We start from the raw sequence: 17,502 nt of genomic DNA, 5'->3' as shown, positions 1-17,502 counted from the left end.
TGTACACCATGGAATATTATGCAGCCCTAAAGAAAGATGGAGACTTTACCTCCTTCATGTTTACATGGATGGAGCTGGAAAATATTCTTCTTAGCAAAGTATCTCAAGAATGGATGAAAAAGTATCCAATTTACTCAGCCCTACTATGAAACTATGAAAAGTAGGGGGGAAAAAGCTTTCTGAAAAGCTATATGAAAGCTATAACCCAATTTTAGCCCAAGAATATGAGGAAAGGGGAGAGAGAAGGGAGGGGAAGGGGGTGGATGCGTAGAGAGAGGGTGACTGGTGGGATCACGTCTATGGTTCATCTTATAAGAGTACATGTGAATTTTTCTAAATGTAGAATATAAATGTTTTAACACAGTAATTAAGAAAATGACATGAAGTCTATGTTAACCAGTTTGATGAAAATATTTCAAATTGTATATAAAAATAGCACACTGTACCCCATGACAGTATTAATGTACACAGCTATAATTTAATAAAAGAAAATTAAATAATTTTCTTCTTTTTATTTTCAAAAATTTTCTAAATAATCCACAATGACCATGTATTACCTTTATAAAACTTTTTACAAAAAATAGCCAAAGTATATGTACTTTTCTCTGATTCCAACTTTTTCCAGAAAAGTAGAGTCAGAAAAAAAAAGGAAAAAGAAAAACAGTGAGAAGTATGTTGTTTTTTAAAGTAATATTTTATGTAAAAGATACTAGTTTTATTAAGTTAAAACCCTACTTTGAATTATTATTTTTTGGATTTAAGGTTAATCAAACCTCAAAGAGTAACACTTACAACATATTTAACCATATCTTCAGAATAACATTTTATTTGGAGATTGAGTTAATGCATATTCTCCTACTTAAATAAATATTATTTAAACTATTAGAGGAAATGGCTATCTTCATTATATATAAGTATCTATTACACTGTTATAGATAAAGGGAGACTATTAGAGAAAGTGGACAACTAAAATTTACTGGCAAATTTATTGCTACATATGTCTTAATTATTAGACAAAAGGATATTTTAAAACGCAGAAAGTCTCACTCCTGAGATCATTAGAGAGAATAGATAGATCATTAAATCCTAAATCCCAAGTTTTTCTGTTGCAAAATGGGTTTGCAAGGTATGGAACTTTGGGTATAGCCTAGCCGCTCTATGGTGAGGAAAAAAGACTAATCCAGAAAAATCAACTTAGAGAAACTTATGAAAAAGACCAAACAAATATCTGTGAAAGAGAAAGGAAACCAGGAGAGAACTGGTTCACTGAAGGCATAAAAGGAATTTATTTATTTATTTATTTTGAACATGGCTGGGTTTGTACCCACCACCTGTGGCATATGGGGCTGGCACCCTACTCCTTGAGTCACAGGCGTTGCCCAGAAAGGAATTTTTTAAAAGGAAGAATTAGCAACAAAGTAGATGAAAAATGAAGCGGAGTAAGAGAGGAAATTCTGGATGAGAACAAACTGAATTTGTAGCTTGGAGATCCTTGAGATACTGCTGAGAAATGTGAGAAGTTGGAAAGAAAAAGGGCATATGTTATATTGATGAAGAAATGTACTGAATCCAGATCAGGTATTATCAAATCAACCTTTCATTTGTCTGTGGGCTTCAAAGACAGTACTGTTTTAAACACTTAATTTTGACATGTTATCCTGTAGGTATGGTAATTAAACACTTAAATAGAGACAAAACTATATGTAAAGAATTTAAGAGATTAGGTTCAAGAGCAGAGGTTCTTAAATTTTAATAATTATAACCTATAGAAAGGCTGATTCCTGAGCACCATTCCAGAGATAGTGATTTACCAGGTTTGCATGGGGCCCTCTGAACTGCACATTTAATAGTACTTTAGAGGATCCTGGTACAGGTAGTATACAGACTACCCTTGGAAGAAAAAAAACACTGGCATTTGAGTCTATGGATTGATATGTAGTAAAAAATCTCAAATTAAGATATAAATCATATTAATTTTTAAAAATTTTGAAAAGTAGAGCACAAGAAGGAATACAGTGATGTTCACTAGCCTATTGGTTAAAAGCAGCTCATAGAGCCCTGTCAAATGAGAACTGAAGCTATTAATTTACTATGGAGCAAGATGGGACTAGGCTGAAATGTTTGGTCAGTAGGAGGACAGTGTGGACCACAGTCTCATGGCTTGCTTTACCAAAGGAAAATGTGTTGAGAACAGCATATTTGGTCTTCCTGGAAAGATTCAATTTTTAAAATAACATAAAGGTAAACAAATAGAGAAATGTATATGCTATAATGAAGCAAGTACATATATTATTGTTTCCCTCCATTAGAAATTGGAGCAGAAAGTGTTAGAAAGGGAAAGAATTATAAAGTGTAAAAGTAGGGCTTTTGAAGAATTTACATGTATAAATTACTGCCCTTTGTCTTATACTATAAACCACCCCTTATTTAACAGTTTTGCTTTCCACAGTTTCAGTTGTCCAGGAAGAATCATGGCCTGAAAATATTAAATGGAAAATTTGAGAAATAAATAATTCATGAGTTTTAAATTGCATGCTGTTCTAAATAGCATGGTGAAATCGTGCACTGTCCCACTCCATCCTGCCTGGGACATAAATCATCTCAGAGCATCTACGGCATAGACATTATCCACCTGTTAGTCACTTGGTAGCTATTTTGGTAAACAGATCAACTGTCACAGTATCACAGTGCTTGTCTTCCAGGAATCCTTATTTTATTTGATAACTGTCCAAAGTACAAGAGTAGTGATGCTGCCTATTTGAATATGCCAAAGAAAAGCCATAAAGTGTTTTCTTGAAGTGAAAAGTATTTTTAGGAAAAAACAATGGTTTCAGGCATCTTCTTGAGGTTTTAGACACATTCCCAGATAAGGTGCCACTACTGTATTGAATTTTTGACCTCAAGTGATTCCTACCTTACCCTCCCAAGTACTGGTATTTTAGGCATGAGTCACTGCACAGTGCTTTTTTTGGGGAGGGAGGGGGGACTAGAAATTATATCTTTCCTATTCAGGTGTTATTTTCACAACTCTGAGGATATTATTTCAACTAAGACTACCTCTCCACAATGAACATGTCTCTGGTAGTCACACTGTATAAAAATAAGGAAATAACAAGTTTACATAATTAATACATTCCATTATTACTTCTCAATTTTATAACATTATGATCTATGATGATTTGGTTTATTATGTAATTCAATTCTTATATTCTAAATCTGAATTAATTAGGCAAAAAATATTAGTACAAACCCTTTAAAAGCTGTAATAAAATATCCTTTACTTTAATTTTCAGATACTTAGTAGATAATCTTTTTTTATAATAAAAAATAAAAACATAAAAAATGTTTAATTAAAGGACAATATGAAGTTGATGACTTTTAAAATTATGTGTATGCATGGCACCCTACTGTACTTTGATTAATTGCCTCAGTTGTGATTTAGTTTATCACATATGGTATTCCACAGCATGCTATGTAAATGCATCAGGCCACATTCCACCTGAGAAAATGACTTAGTTTTTTTATGTCTTTAGTAAGTATAATTTAGAAAGTGACTTAGTTTTTCAATTTTGCAAAGTATCAATACAGAACAAATTGTATATTTTTGAAGGTTCTAATCAATTTCTTTTTTCTGTAAATTTGATATTGAAATATATCAAAATATATGTGCTATAAACACTGACAAACTTTACCTTAAGAAATCACATTTTCAAATAGATTTTTAAGAAATATCTGACTATGACTTAATAAGCTGTATGATTAATGTGTATTACATTATTGCCATGAAAACTATGTATGGTCATAGAACTTAACAGATTAGTACTGATTCCAATTCTCTTATAAAGAATGATCAGTAAACAATCTTTACTAAAAATTGTTACTTGATAAAAGTATTACCTAGGGGTAGGTTTCAGAAAACATGTTCAGGACAATCAAGTAAACAACCTCTATGAGCAGGCAATAATGACAAATAATAAGAAGTTCAGTTCAAGATGACATAAGAGTTCAGTTTAAACAAAAACCTATTACTTTTTTAAAAAACATAATAGCAATTATAATTTGCAGGATTGTTGATGTTAATCACTATTATTAGTCCCAAAGTGCAGCACTGAATTAGAAGGGCTATCAGACATTTATATAAAACAATTTTGCCTGCTACGGAAAATGAATGACACAACCTGAACTTCGTTGAGGACCTTGTCCTAGACTAGAAGATCAACTAAAGTTTGGGAGTATCACTGTACCCACTAGTAAACAGGAAATCTAAAGTTTAAATACCAAACTGTAGCCATCTTTGAGGATAACAACACTATTGTTTTAATTCTCAGACTTTTAAAATAAGTCCACAAACCATCATGGATTTGTTCTATAGGATTTAAATGTACCATACAGTACAAACATTTTCCCTAGCCTTTTACATACCTGTATCAGTAAAAAGGCAAATTCAATCTAAGCAAAGCACATTTTTGTGAGCTTTTGTAAACCTGTCACAGAAATCTTAGAAGAGTACTAAAATTAGACACTTAAATGGTGTAAGTTTTACCTAAAAATGACTTCCCTATTAAACATGTTTAATTTGGAAACTTAAAATTCAGCCTAATATCAGATAAAAATCTCAGAGGTCAAATGAATAGTTAAAATATTAAAAGTTCTTTTTTTTTTTTAAAAAAAGGTCAGGTATATGCTTCAAATTTTCAAGAACTTTCAAGAATAATTCATTTTAATTTTATATTTTTTATAAGTCTTCTCAATACATAAATTCAGACATTCAATATCCAATATGACTAGGTTCAATTACATATGCCTATTATTTAATGTATTGTTGCAAGATACTCCTTGGAGAAATTGTTCTGTTCAGTTCTTAAAGAGGTATAATTCTCAATGATTGCTTTACTTGGAAATATATATTTGTATATTTTGTTTTGATACGTTATAAAATTCTAGGAGCCTAAGCAGAAAATGTAGAAAAATAAAATAGAAATTAGAAAATCATTTGTCTCCTGCTCAAAGATTTTTAATACAAATGATTAGCAAGAAATTCTCTCAACCCAGCTGCTATATCATGTATTTACAGTCCCAAAAAATCTTTCATAAGGGATTTGGATGAGATTCCTATGTGTATGAATTCACAATTTATTACTACTCAAAAAATGTAATATACTAGAAAGATCAAGTAAGAGTGAACCAAATGGAAGTCTCTAACTAAGACAGAGCATCTTAAGTAGTCCAATAATGACCTGTCATGTACACTCCATGGCTTTTCACAAAACAGAGCTTAAACAAGGATATAAAGCTAGAATAGAATTGGCATAGTTATTCTAAAGTATACAAGGTATATTTAAATCCTCAGGGGCACTTACGTGTATATGACTTAGAGAAAATACTTTTAAAATAAATACTTGTACATGTTCATTTACTATTCCAAGACAAATTATTTTCACTGTGAGTGAAAAATGACACGAGTTGTTGAGATGACATGAGTTGAGATTATTTCAGGGAAATCCTGGAAAAGACTAGAGAGTGAACTATGCCCTATGTAAAAAAAAAAAAAAAATACTAAGTCTGGTTTATATCTTATATGTAAGTATGCAACATAATATTAAAATGTCAATTTGACAGAATTTTACTTACATTATACATATTGTATATTACTCGTTTTAATTCAAATAAGTTAAAACAAAACTTTATTAATAATTTAGGATTTATAAAGTAGGTATAAGAGTTCTTATTCCTAACTGTTCATAAAATCTTCTGTGGAACTTGTAAAAAATACAAATATCTATCTTATCCCTTCTCTCTGTTCTTCCCGAATAATTCAATTCAAAAGTTATCAGGTGGTAAGCAAAGTAGGTATCCATGTGGGGTTAAAGGTAGAGGGTAACAAAAGATAGGTTCCTTATCAGGGGAATAATCATATAAGAATATATGATAAGGATAATAGGAGTCAGTTTTCTATCAAAAAAAGAAAGTTATAAAGATGAAAAGGAAGAAAATTAGGATGTTTATAGTACCCATAAAATCTGTATCTATAAAAACTGTGTGGATATGCATAAATGTATAAACATAAATCTATTCTGTGTATACTAAGTGGAACTAGAAAAAACAACATCTCAGTAACAATCTGTATTTCTAAATGCCATTCTCCACCAAAAGGAACCAAGACACCCTGGAGAAACAGCTGATTCCAGGAGTGGGGAAAAAGAAAGTATAAGTTGAACCTGGAATACCTACAGCAAGAAGGTACTCAAAGATTGGTGGACACAAAGTCATCCTAAAGTGGCTTTCATATTAGTCTAATTTGGGGCTATTTGAATATCAAAATAATGATAATAATCAACAAAATCCACTGACTAAAACTGAAAATTTGATGAGGGATAGGGTATTGATATAGTCTTAAGGGTCTGCACAAATCACTTATTAATTAGAAAGGAGATGAGAGTAAAGAAGATAGGCAAACAACTTCTCAGTCAAATGATTAAAGATAACATCATTATTTATGGTTCAAATCAAAATCATGTGTAGCATGCACACAGCATCACATTAGCTGTGGTATTCTTATCAATGACACATACAATAAACCTAACCACAAAAAAAATCAGAAAAAATATATAGTGAAATACATTTTATAAAGTAACTGCCTATAATTTTCAAAAGTAGGAGGATAATGAAAGTTAAGCTAAGACTAAGAAACTATTCAGATTAAAGACTACAGAAACATAAAAAATAAATGCAACATGTGATTCCATACAGAATCCTTTTGTCATAAAGGACATTACTGGGACTGATGGCAAAACTTAAATGAAATCTGAGGATTAGGTGGTAATTACGTATCGATGTTAAATTCTTGAGTTTGTGGATTATATTCTGGATATGTAGGAGAATAAAAAAGAACACAAACTTAAGGCAGGAGTGGACAACTGTATTTTCAGAAAGATTACTCTGATAGCAGTATAAGATACTTTTGATGATGTATTCAATAGTAAAATATTTTAAGTACATACCCTAATATAAATACATCATGTATAAAGCTTTATATATCTATTCAATAATATTAAAGTATTATTTACATTATGAAACACAGCCAGACATAGAAATTAAAATAGGATGCTATATAGAATTAAGTTGATTCCATCAATCATTCCACATGTCTCTGAGGGTACAAACACTTCATTGAGAGCTCTTCTGAAGTGAATGGATAGAAGGGGAATATGCCCGGCAAACCTATTTAGATAGCTTCTAAAACAGGAAAAATCATAACAGAATGAAAAAAAGGCACCAAATTCAAGGCAGTAGTAGAGGGGAACAAAAGCGTTCATTGGAGAAATATTTCAAGGATCTAGAAAACTTTCATAGGACTCAGGAAGTGATTTACTATGTGATATAAGGAGGAGAAGGCTTGAGGATGACTTCAAGTATTTGGCTTGCATGAATGAATGGAAGCAGAGATGGAGGAAAAAAGAAGAGACGGGTGAGGTAGAGAAAAAAAACATTGCTTTCCCAGTATAGAGCATTTATTAAAAAAAGGATTTTCACAAAATAACAAAGAGTAAGGAAAAAAAAAAACTAATGCATATAGGTAGCAATGAACGAATTCCACCAAACACCAACAGTGTGCTGTCTAGATGGCTGCTATCTTAGTGAATTGTCTTGGAAGCACAGCCTATGGGAAAAGATAGGTTTTGTGTTTCAATATTTTTATCTACATTTGTGCACATAAATATTTATATGTTTCTGTTCAGGTAAATGGCCATTTTTCATGAAATCCACAATGACTTCCCAAGTTTATAAAAGAGTTTATGAGACAGAGAAAGTCTTATCATGCCACACTTCATGGTTTTGGGTTTAATAAAAGCTAGTTTTGGGTAAATTGTTATTAAATTGATATGATCAAAAATAATAAATTAACACCTTTCTGTGTTAAAATGAAAAATTATGGATTTAGGTATGATGAATCTTGTTAGACTTTTGTGGAATTTCCCTAAAAGTAATAGGCAGGATTAGTGACACAACAGATTTCTGCCCCTACAAAGCCCACGCAAAAAACCTGTTACTTGAAAGCCAAAGTCACACACAAATATGAGAGTGGCTGAGAGCACTTAGAGCTTCCCCATAGTTCACAGAAGTTGGATAAAATGTTAAAGTGCAATGTATTTTTTAGCAAATATTCAACAATAAACCCTCACTTTGTACTATCTGAAATTCTAAGCAAAATAAGCAATTTTTATATGGGGAGTCAAAATTCTATAGTAAAAGTTAAGACTTGTGGGACTCAGCCTGACTACCATAGAGGTAGGAAGGCGGACAAAGTTACTCATCTACATTTATGTACAACTGATTTATTCCTTTCTCATGGCAGTAAATATTTCTCTCTTGACTTTTCATGTTATTAAAATATGTTTGTATAGGAACATGGCAAATATACCCAGTGCTACTCAGCAAATAATATTCCACCAAAGCAAATATAGGAAAATAAAGAATAAGCAAAATGTATTAAATTTCATTATGCGATTCTTTGTAAGCCCTAAGATGTTACTAATTTCTATGATTTCAATATTAGTGATATATGGCTTTCTTTTCTCTAATTTTCTTGACTTCAATATTAATAATAAAGAGTCTTCCGAATGCAAAAGCTGCTGTAGCAATTGACTGCATTATAAAGTATGGCATTATCTATCTACTAATGCTTTCTTCTTAGGATCTAATATTGGCAAACATCTTCTAAGAGAAAATACAAACAGAAATTTACTACTTGCTGGTCAGGAATGAAAGTCTTCAAAAGTAATAAAAACAGAATTGATATAACACAAATATTCAGGGAAATTAATAGAGTCACCTTAATTTTGCCTTTAAATATTACATTACATTTAATTTTTCATTGGAATAAAAGTAGTATATTAATAGTCAGGTAGGTATGATGAAAAATATAATTATATTTCACTGCTGTAATCCTTATAGTAAACTGCTACAAAATTCCAAAACTTGGACATGGTATTTGGATAAGATGTTCATTGTGTACATTTGGTATTCAACAGCAGGTCCAGTTTTCTAACAATATGCTTTCCTCAAGGATTTCCATTTAGAGTCCAAAGACCCATTCTTTCATATAGAAGAAAATAAAAACAAATCAAAAGCTTATCTGATGGCTACTGGCACCTATGACATGTACCAAATGTATGCTACACTCCCAGCAAATCTGAAATATGGCTCTTTACATTTTCAATATTCATTAATAATATAATAAAGACAGCTTTACATTTTATGTGATGCTATATATTTACAGCAGTATAGGGACTTTTCAAAAGAATATGTGTGAAAAGCAATAAATCCTTTTCAAAAATTGTTTTTTTTAAACAACTGTTGTGGGAGTGGTAGGGAGCCTTAAATAAAAAATGCACTTAAAAATTACCTTATACAATAAAGAGTCTTGTAAGACAACTATTTACAGTTTATAGTATTTCACAGTGTTTTTTTATTTTATTTTTTTATTTGAGACACAGTCTCAAGCTGTCGCCTTGGGTAGAGTGCCATGGTGTCACAGCTCACAGCAACTTCAAACTCTTAGGCTTAAGCCATTCTCTTGCCTCAGCTTCCCAAGTAGCTGGAACTACAGGCGCCCAACACAACGCCAGGCTAATTTGTTGTTGTTGTTGTTGTTGTTGTTGTTGCAGTTGTCATTGTTTTAGTTGGCCTGGGCCGGGTTCGAACCCACCAGTCTCGGTATATGTGGCTGGCACCCTGAGCTACAGTTGCCGCCAGGACTTTTTTTATTTTAATAAAATTTTGGGAATGTATTTTTAACTATGTAATAAAATTTTTGGATATTAAATATGCTCCCTCTTAAATCAAGGTCTTAGTAAATGAATGGAAAGTAATTCTTACTATCACAGAGTTTTAATATTAGCAAAAATGCTTGACTAGTAAATAAAATGTATAAAATGCTGTATTTTAATAATCATTATTAAAAATATGTAAATGTTTAAAATAGATTTTGTTAAACCTTTACTTTTTTCTACAACCAAATTCAATTTTGCAGTTGTTTCTGCATGAAGTAATATATTTATTTAACCCAATAAATATCATTTCAACATGTTAAAAAATTGGACATATTTCATAATTTTTTTTACAGTTTCTAATAAATAAACTTTTGCAGAAGACTACTTTAGTAAACTGGAATAAATCCTTTTAACCAATGATAAAAAGAGTATTTTTGATTCCGTGATCTGACAGGAATTAAGTATCAATTTTAATTCACTCTAGGATAGAAAAATGCATTTAAGTAGCATGAAGAAAGATGGTTTTATGTCCATGCTACAGTAGACAGTTACTTTTCATGTCCGCTAAAGAAAAAGCAATTTGAATAACCCATAGTTGACTAGAATATCTTCATTCGAATGTACCAAATATTTCTGTCAAATAAGTAAAAGCATTAGGAGCATAGCTATTCACACACTTTAAAGATACACAGACTAGTCATAAAATACAAATTACCACAATTTAAGATTAGAGTATCTATATCTAAAGAATATAAATTCCAAATTTATTTTAGGGGATAATCTAAACCACCTTCCTAGCAATTTCATCCTTTCTATTCAGCTAAAATAAACAACAGAAATAAGACTTAGGATGCAAAAAATCAGTTGTCTGTTTTTAAATAACAGACCTTATAAAATATCTATAATACATGTATTAAATTTTAAGATGAATAGCATGTATAAAATAAAATCACATTTTATTGGTTATTCTGTTGGTTAACATAATTTCTTATAACTCTGGGTAGAACTGTCTTGCCATTCTATAGATATGCCAAATTAGAAGAGGGTGATTTGGTTTTTTGCTACTAGAGCTCTATTTAATTTACTACAATAATATAGAGAATACACAAAACCACAAAATATTCCACAGAGGAAGTTTATATCATTTAGCAGAGTTGTTTTTTCCATAATTTAAGCAATGCAGCCATATATTCCTAAAGGGCAGTTCCTAAAATGATTATTCATATTCCAATTATCTTTAAAATTAGGTATGATATGAAGAAACTACCAAATGAAGGGAAATAACCCTTTTTCTTATCGAGTCTTCCTTTCTTACCTTAGAAGATGAAGAATCACATTCCTGACATATCCATCCATAGCCTGTTTGTTTAGGAGACTTTTTCAAAGGAGGATCCAAACAGCCAAAATGGTAGCAGAGTCTGCATTCATCACACCTGTAGGATAAACACATTTATAGGTATATCTAAATAATATAAAAATCATCTATTCCAAAGACAAAAATACAAACTCTTATACATTTCAACTTCAACACTGTTAATTCTATTCTTGACTTGTAAGATTAATGATTATGACAAAAGCAATCTAAACCTGAAATAAATATTTGAGGAAAAACAAAATACATCAACAAATAAAATCAACAAAACAATTATCATTCAGACCACTTTTATAATAAAAACATTAAGAGTATATGAATAATCTTATGTGCTCACAACTAATAACCACAACAATTTTAATTGTGAATTTAAGGAATTAATCATTCTCCCATTAGATACTTTAAAAACATGTAATGAAATACATATAATTTATGAATTAAATCCAATACATTGTGATTATTTTTAAATTTGGAAATTCTAAAAAATTCTTATTAGACTACACTAGGTTACAATCAGTGCTATACACACATACAATTTATACCTCATCTCTCTCTCTTTTTCCAAGTTAAAGTAGATTTCAAATGAACTTTTTAACATTTATAGCATGCTAACGCAACCTACAACAAATACAAATCATCTTTACATGTTAAATCACAGAACACTTAAATATACAGAGAAGTAAGAAACCATTCCAAGAATTTAATATTATTCACTCAAAATTTACCTGTCACTTTCTCTCGGAGCATTTGGTCTTACAAAGTATTTCCTAGTACATTTTAAAACTTATTAACAAATGTTTTCATAGTCTTTGCTACCTATGACATATAAAATCTAAGAAAACTATCATACCCATTCTTCGTTTCAGACAATCTCATCCTGCTGACAATGAAGAAAAATCTGTATTATTTCAGTGCTTTGTAAAAAGAATTTTGCATCAGTTGGAATAACAAGATCAAAATTTAACAACAAAAAACAGAAATGTATACACTTTACAGAAAGGGTCATATTCCTCATTTCCTTATGCTTTAAAAGAAATAAACAGTAATATCTTCTCAACCTATTAGATTCTCTTTATTATTTACCTATTATTAACTTAAAACTTCAAATGTCAAGAAATCTACAACTAAGAAACCAAGGTGAAAAATTTATAGAACACATATGACTTGAATAAAATAAAAATTAATATTCAATAACCTTTATTGGAAAAAATGGGAAAGAGCTATTCTTATATAAACAGCACACACACAAAAACACCCCACTGATTTTAAAGCACCATTACAATAATGGGGACTCTAAATCTACATTTTTAGTAAAAATTCCCTATCATGCTACAAAAGTCCAATCTCTCAAAAGTCCATTTTGGGAATCAAGAGTTTCAATAAAGTTAAACAATGTAGCTAAGTTACTTAGTGATAAAGAAATTTAAAACACAATTATATGCCATCAATTTATGTATTTCTTCCTCTACAACTTTCTCCTTATAAATAAAATAAGCTTATGTACAGTTCCAAAAGTTTCTTAGACTCTTTTTGGACTGACAAAAAAATATTTACTGTGATAATTCTAGGTACCACAATAGATACAATAAAATAAGTCTAAAAGTACTTTACTTACTATGCCAGTATCACAAATAAACAATCTTTACAAACACTTTATGTTCAAATACCTAATGCTCTGGCATTAAGAAAAAATAATAGACAATATATAGCTAACATCAAAGGTAATATAAGAATACTAAATGGCATGCCCACATAATTTAATGTTTTTTTCCCCTCAATATATCTTACTGACCTTGCAACAGGCAAAATTTCAATTATATTAAATATATGGGTATAAGAACCTTCAAAGTATAAGCATTTCTGAGTTTATTAAAAGGGTGAGATTTCTGGACATCTGAGGGCATAGTCCCTCTAGCATAAAAACCAATAGTTTAATCATTTTTGATGACAAATTTAAAAACAATCGCATATCTGCTCCAAGGAAATGAATATACTTCACTGTCTTTGCCATCTCAGGTTCATCAGTATGAACAGCATATGCTGTTATGTGCCTAACAGTGTGTCTGTCAGTGTTTTGTACTTAGAGTGAGTACCGTTAGTCTGCTATTCTAATTCTTTTTTTTTGGCTAGGGCTGGGTTTGAACCCACCGTATCTGGCATATGGGGTGCCCTACCCTTTTGAGCCACAGGTGCAGGCCTCTATTTTAATTCTCATATTCAACTTTTAAAGGTTTGCAAGATCCTCACTTGCTTGAAACTATCAATCACTGCTTCCTAATATTGTCAGTGTATTTGTCTAACCATAATTTCTCCAACAATGTGTCTGGATGCAGAAACCAGGCCACTAAAACTTAATTTAGGCTATGCAAATCGACAGTAAAAAATGGTATGAAAATGAGAATTTACACTGAGTTAAGTACAGGGGCTCAATTTTGGTTGTTAACTCTAGTCTCTTCCTTAACTTTAGGTTTTTGGGCAATGCATCACATAGTTTAGATAATTGGAGATTTTATATATATATATATATATATTTTTTTTTTTTTTTTTGAGAGAGAGTCTCACTATGTTGCCCTCAGTAGGGTGCTGTGATGTTACAGCTCACAACAACCTCAAATTCTTGGGCTTGAGCGACTCTCTTGCCTCAGCCTCTCAAGTAGCTGGGACTACACGCACCCCCCACAATGCCCGGCTATTTTTTGTTGCAGTAGTCATTGTTGTTTTAGCTGGCCCGAGCTGGGTTCAAACCCGCTAGCCTTGGTGTATGTGGTTGGCACCGTAACCACTGTGCTACGGGTGCCAAGCCTGGAGCTCTTGATAGGTGAAGAGTTACAGTATATTTTCTTAGTTAACATCAAATTACAATCTACTGCATATTTACTTAATAACTCTGCCATAATTATTGGCAAATTATTATGGCAGAGTTAGTGTATAACTTGAGGCAAACATCATGATGAAATGTAAAAGTGAATTCATTATTTTATCACATTCATGTCCATAAATTCCAGCTAATACATTAGGAACAAGTTAACTACAGATACAGTTTCATTCTGTTGTTGATTTCAATTATTTACATGTATAACAAATTAGCTTTCATCCTAAGAACTAATGAAAAGGAGAAAAAAATGATCTCATGCTAGCTCTATCAGACCATAATTCTAAATATGCACCATTTAGAAATGATCTAATTCTTACTCATCAAGTTCTTCACTAGTTATTCTTTTCAAAATGATTTAGTCAATATACAAAAATCTAATGTATTTGGGATGGGTTCCAAAGAAAATGCAAAATTAGCTTATCAGAATTAGGAGTAATACGGAAGCTCTCTAAATTTCTAGTTCACTCATCAGTAAATGAAAGGTGCAATTTCCAAGACTACGTGGCATAAGGAATAATTAATACCTTAGGAACTGCCAAAATCCAAGAGAAGAAAACAAAGAATCTTGAAGTCAATAGCTTTGTTGATAAACACATAAGTATATAAACATAAGCTCTTTGTAAAGATGTCTAAAATTTCCATGTGGAAAAAATATGGTTGTTTCTATCTCAGAATAATGAAAATTGAAAAAATCCATAGCTGTATGTGCTGGTAATAAAAATATCCTGAATGACATAAAAGAATTCTAGCATAAATTACAAGCATATATTATAAACAAATATGAGATACTACTAGGAACCTTAGAAATAAAATAATAATATGGATGGCCAAAATGGCATCTTCCTTATTTCATGGACATACACACTACTTTGTAATCTTTATCAAATCCTGTCATTCAACAAATTATGGACGCATTGCAAATTTAGATCTTTAAAAGAACTCAAAAGTCAGAAACTCATATACAGATCTGTAACCATCTGTTATGAAAAAACTGTAGTAGAGTTAAAGTAGTTGTTGATCAATTTCGTTTATCATCTCTACCTGTATTTCTTACATATACATGGAAACAACTGCAGAACACAATATAGGACATATTTAACTTATCAAAATAAATAGTGAATGAAATGTTTAAAACAACATTTGCAAAAGCAGTCATTGACCCACAAAAGTACTGTGATATAACACAATATATTTTATTAAGTAACACAAATGTCTATGTAATAAAAACAGACCATTATAATATACCAATAGCGCATTACTGAATAGGAAGGCAATGTCTTAAAATAATAAAAGAGAATATAAAACAAATCTATATGGAAACACTGAATTTTCAAAATAAAATGCAAACTGGACACTCAAAGAAGTATCCTTTAAGCCTCTAACACTAAACACTGTACACGTTAACACTACAGGGCATTCTATAACTACAATTTTAAATGAGATAATACCACTCTTATTTATAAGATAAAAGGAAATCTGTTTAGATTATTACTAAATACAACTTCCTAGACATCAGATTCATAATAGACACAGATGTAAATAACAAAGCAGCTTTATAAGTGGTCTTTTACACATTGATTTAACAAAATGCAGTGACCAAGTAAACATAGTTCTCACATATTTTTAAAATACTTACTTAGCATATATGATTAAGTATAGCACCCTAGACAAAGAAGAGGAAAAAAAAGATTTATCTTTATATGTGTTATGATCCATCCAACAAGCAAATTATGTGTTTATCTGACTACTGAGAATTTGCAAACAAGTAAAAAAAGAAGCAGCTAATTTATTTCCTCTCAGGCCTAAGAGACAGTCTAAAAGTCAGTGTTCCAAAGAGACTAAAAGTCAGTTTCTTCACTCCCTTAATTTCCAACTGACAATTTCATTATAGGAATAAAATTAGTTTTGAAAACTAACTAAAACTATTAAGTGTACCTGCTGGGCAAATCATTTATAGCCAGGTGATAAGCTAAACTTCAAAATCCATATTGTAGACTTGAAAAGGAATATACATTTTTATGATCAAGTTGATCTTGATAATCATACTATTTTTTATAATAATGGGACATTTTATGCAGCTCCTCTCCAAGCCTATACATAATAAAATAAAAAACTGACTCTGAAAATATACACCATTACATCTATTCGCTTTTAAAAAACCCAAATGTCAACAGAACTGATGAGCTGACTTTTTCATGGCTATGTAAAAATTTCATGGCTACGTTAAGAAATACCAAAAAATTATTTTTGAATATTAACATTACTTAAATAAAATATCATTAGCAGCTCAAACACCTACACAAAACTATTAACCAGTACTGATGAATTCTTTCATTGAATAGTGGCCAATTATTTCCATTAAATATCTTAATACATGGAAAAAACACAGATTTGGCCAAGAAATTAACTCACTTTTTAAAATAATGCTTCCACAAAATTCTGCATCCTACCAATATTTGAATAACGCTTAATTTTAATAAAGATAATATTTTATTACTTATAATTTACAATAATTTTAGTGCAAACCACCTAATGAGCATTATCTATACAAAATAATCAAAAAATGTCTTTTATACCCTGTATCACAAAAATAAGACTAATATGAAAGACTTGATCCTATTTCAGTAATGCTACTATACATTTCTATCACAGGCAATAATGAATGAATGGGTAGTAAGAAAGGAAAACATTCTTTATACACAAAAGTATATTAACTGAAAAAATGTTCACTTTTAAATCCATATTTAACAGTTACTTTGAGAATGAAATTAGCTGCATCTGACGTAGCTATGTTTCAAGATTAAAAGTGAAACAAAAAAATAAAACACGAAACAAAACAATTCATATAAAATACACAATAAGGGCTAGTACCTCTTCACAGCATGAGAGGAAGATTAGACATTTCCATACCTGAAACACGTCTGCTTTGTTCCTTAATAAACTGATCTCCATCTGCTCATGCCCTTGGAAACTTTTCAGCAGTATAACCTGCTGTGCTCAACCTCCACATAACTTTGTATTTCCCTTTTCATAATTAGCTAATTATGGATTAGCTAATAGGGTGGATTCTAGTTTTACAATGTAAATCAGATAAATGAGATAATGGCTGGGGGTCAATCTCATTTTATTTACAAAGCCCAGCATGAGCATCTAGTTTCATTACATCTTCTGTACCTGAACAGCAGTGAATCTTAGCAGCAGACCTACAGAAAACCTTAGAGTGAATACTAGAAGAGGCCTGTACTTTAATACAGAAATGTTTGCAAAGCATAACTATCTCAGAAATCAAAACCCATAATATTGTGTAAACTTACAAAGTACTGACAGGAAAAAAATTCCACCTTTATATGCCACACAACTCAAGGTTGAGTCTCTTAAACAAGTTCAATTTGTCAAAAAGCAGTTTCGAAAATTAAAAAATTATGTAAATACTTCACTTGGAGAGTATGTTGGAATTCCTTAAATAGATTTTAAATAAATAT

At 30.9% G+C, this 17,502-nt stretch overlaps 1 protein-coding gene across 1 annotated transcript in view; it reads right to left on the bottom strand.

Moving 5' to 3' along the window:
• Positions 1 to 17,502, bottom strand: part of PHF14 (PHD finger protein 14) — a 194,424-nt gene that overhangs the window by 38,412 nt on the left and 138,510 nt on the right. The window contains exon 17 of the mRNA XM_012812504.2: positions 11,089 to 11,206. Coding sequence (XP_012667958.1) covers positions 11,089 to 11,206 — 118 coding nt within the window. The remainder of the gene's footprint in view (positions 1 to 11,088; positions 11,207 to 17,502) is intronic.

This window comes from Otolemur garnettii, unplaced genomic scaffold, assembly GCF_000181295.1.
Source record: "Otolemur garnettii isolate 467f Iridium unplaced genomic scaffold, OtoGar3 scaffold00005, whole genome shotgun sequence".
Taxonomy (NCBI): domain Eukaryota; kingdom Metazoa; phylum Chordata; class Mammalia; order Primates; family Galagidae; genus Otolemur; species Otolemur garnettii.
The sequence above is the reverse complement of the archived record's forward strand: the minus strand, read 5'-3'. Positions and strand labels throughout refer to the sequence as shown.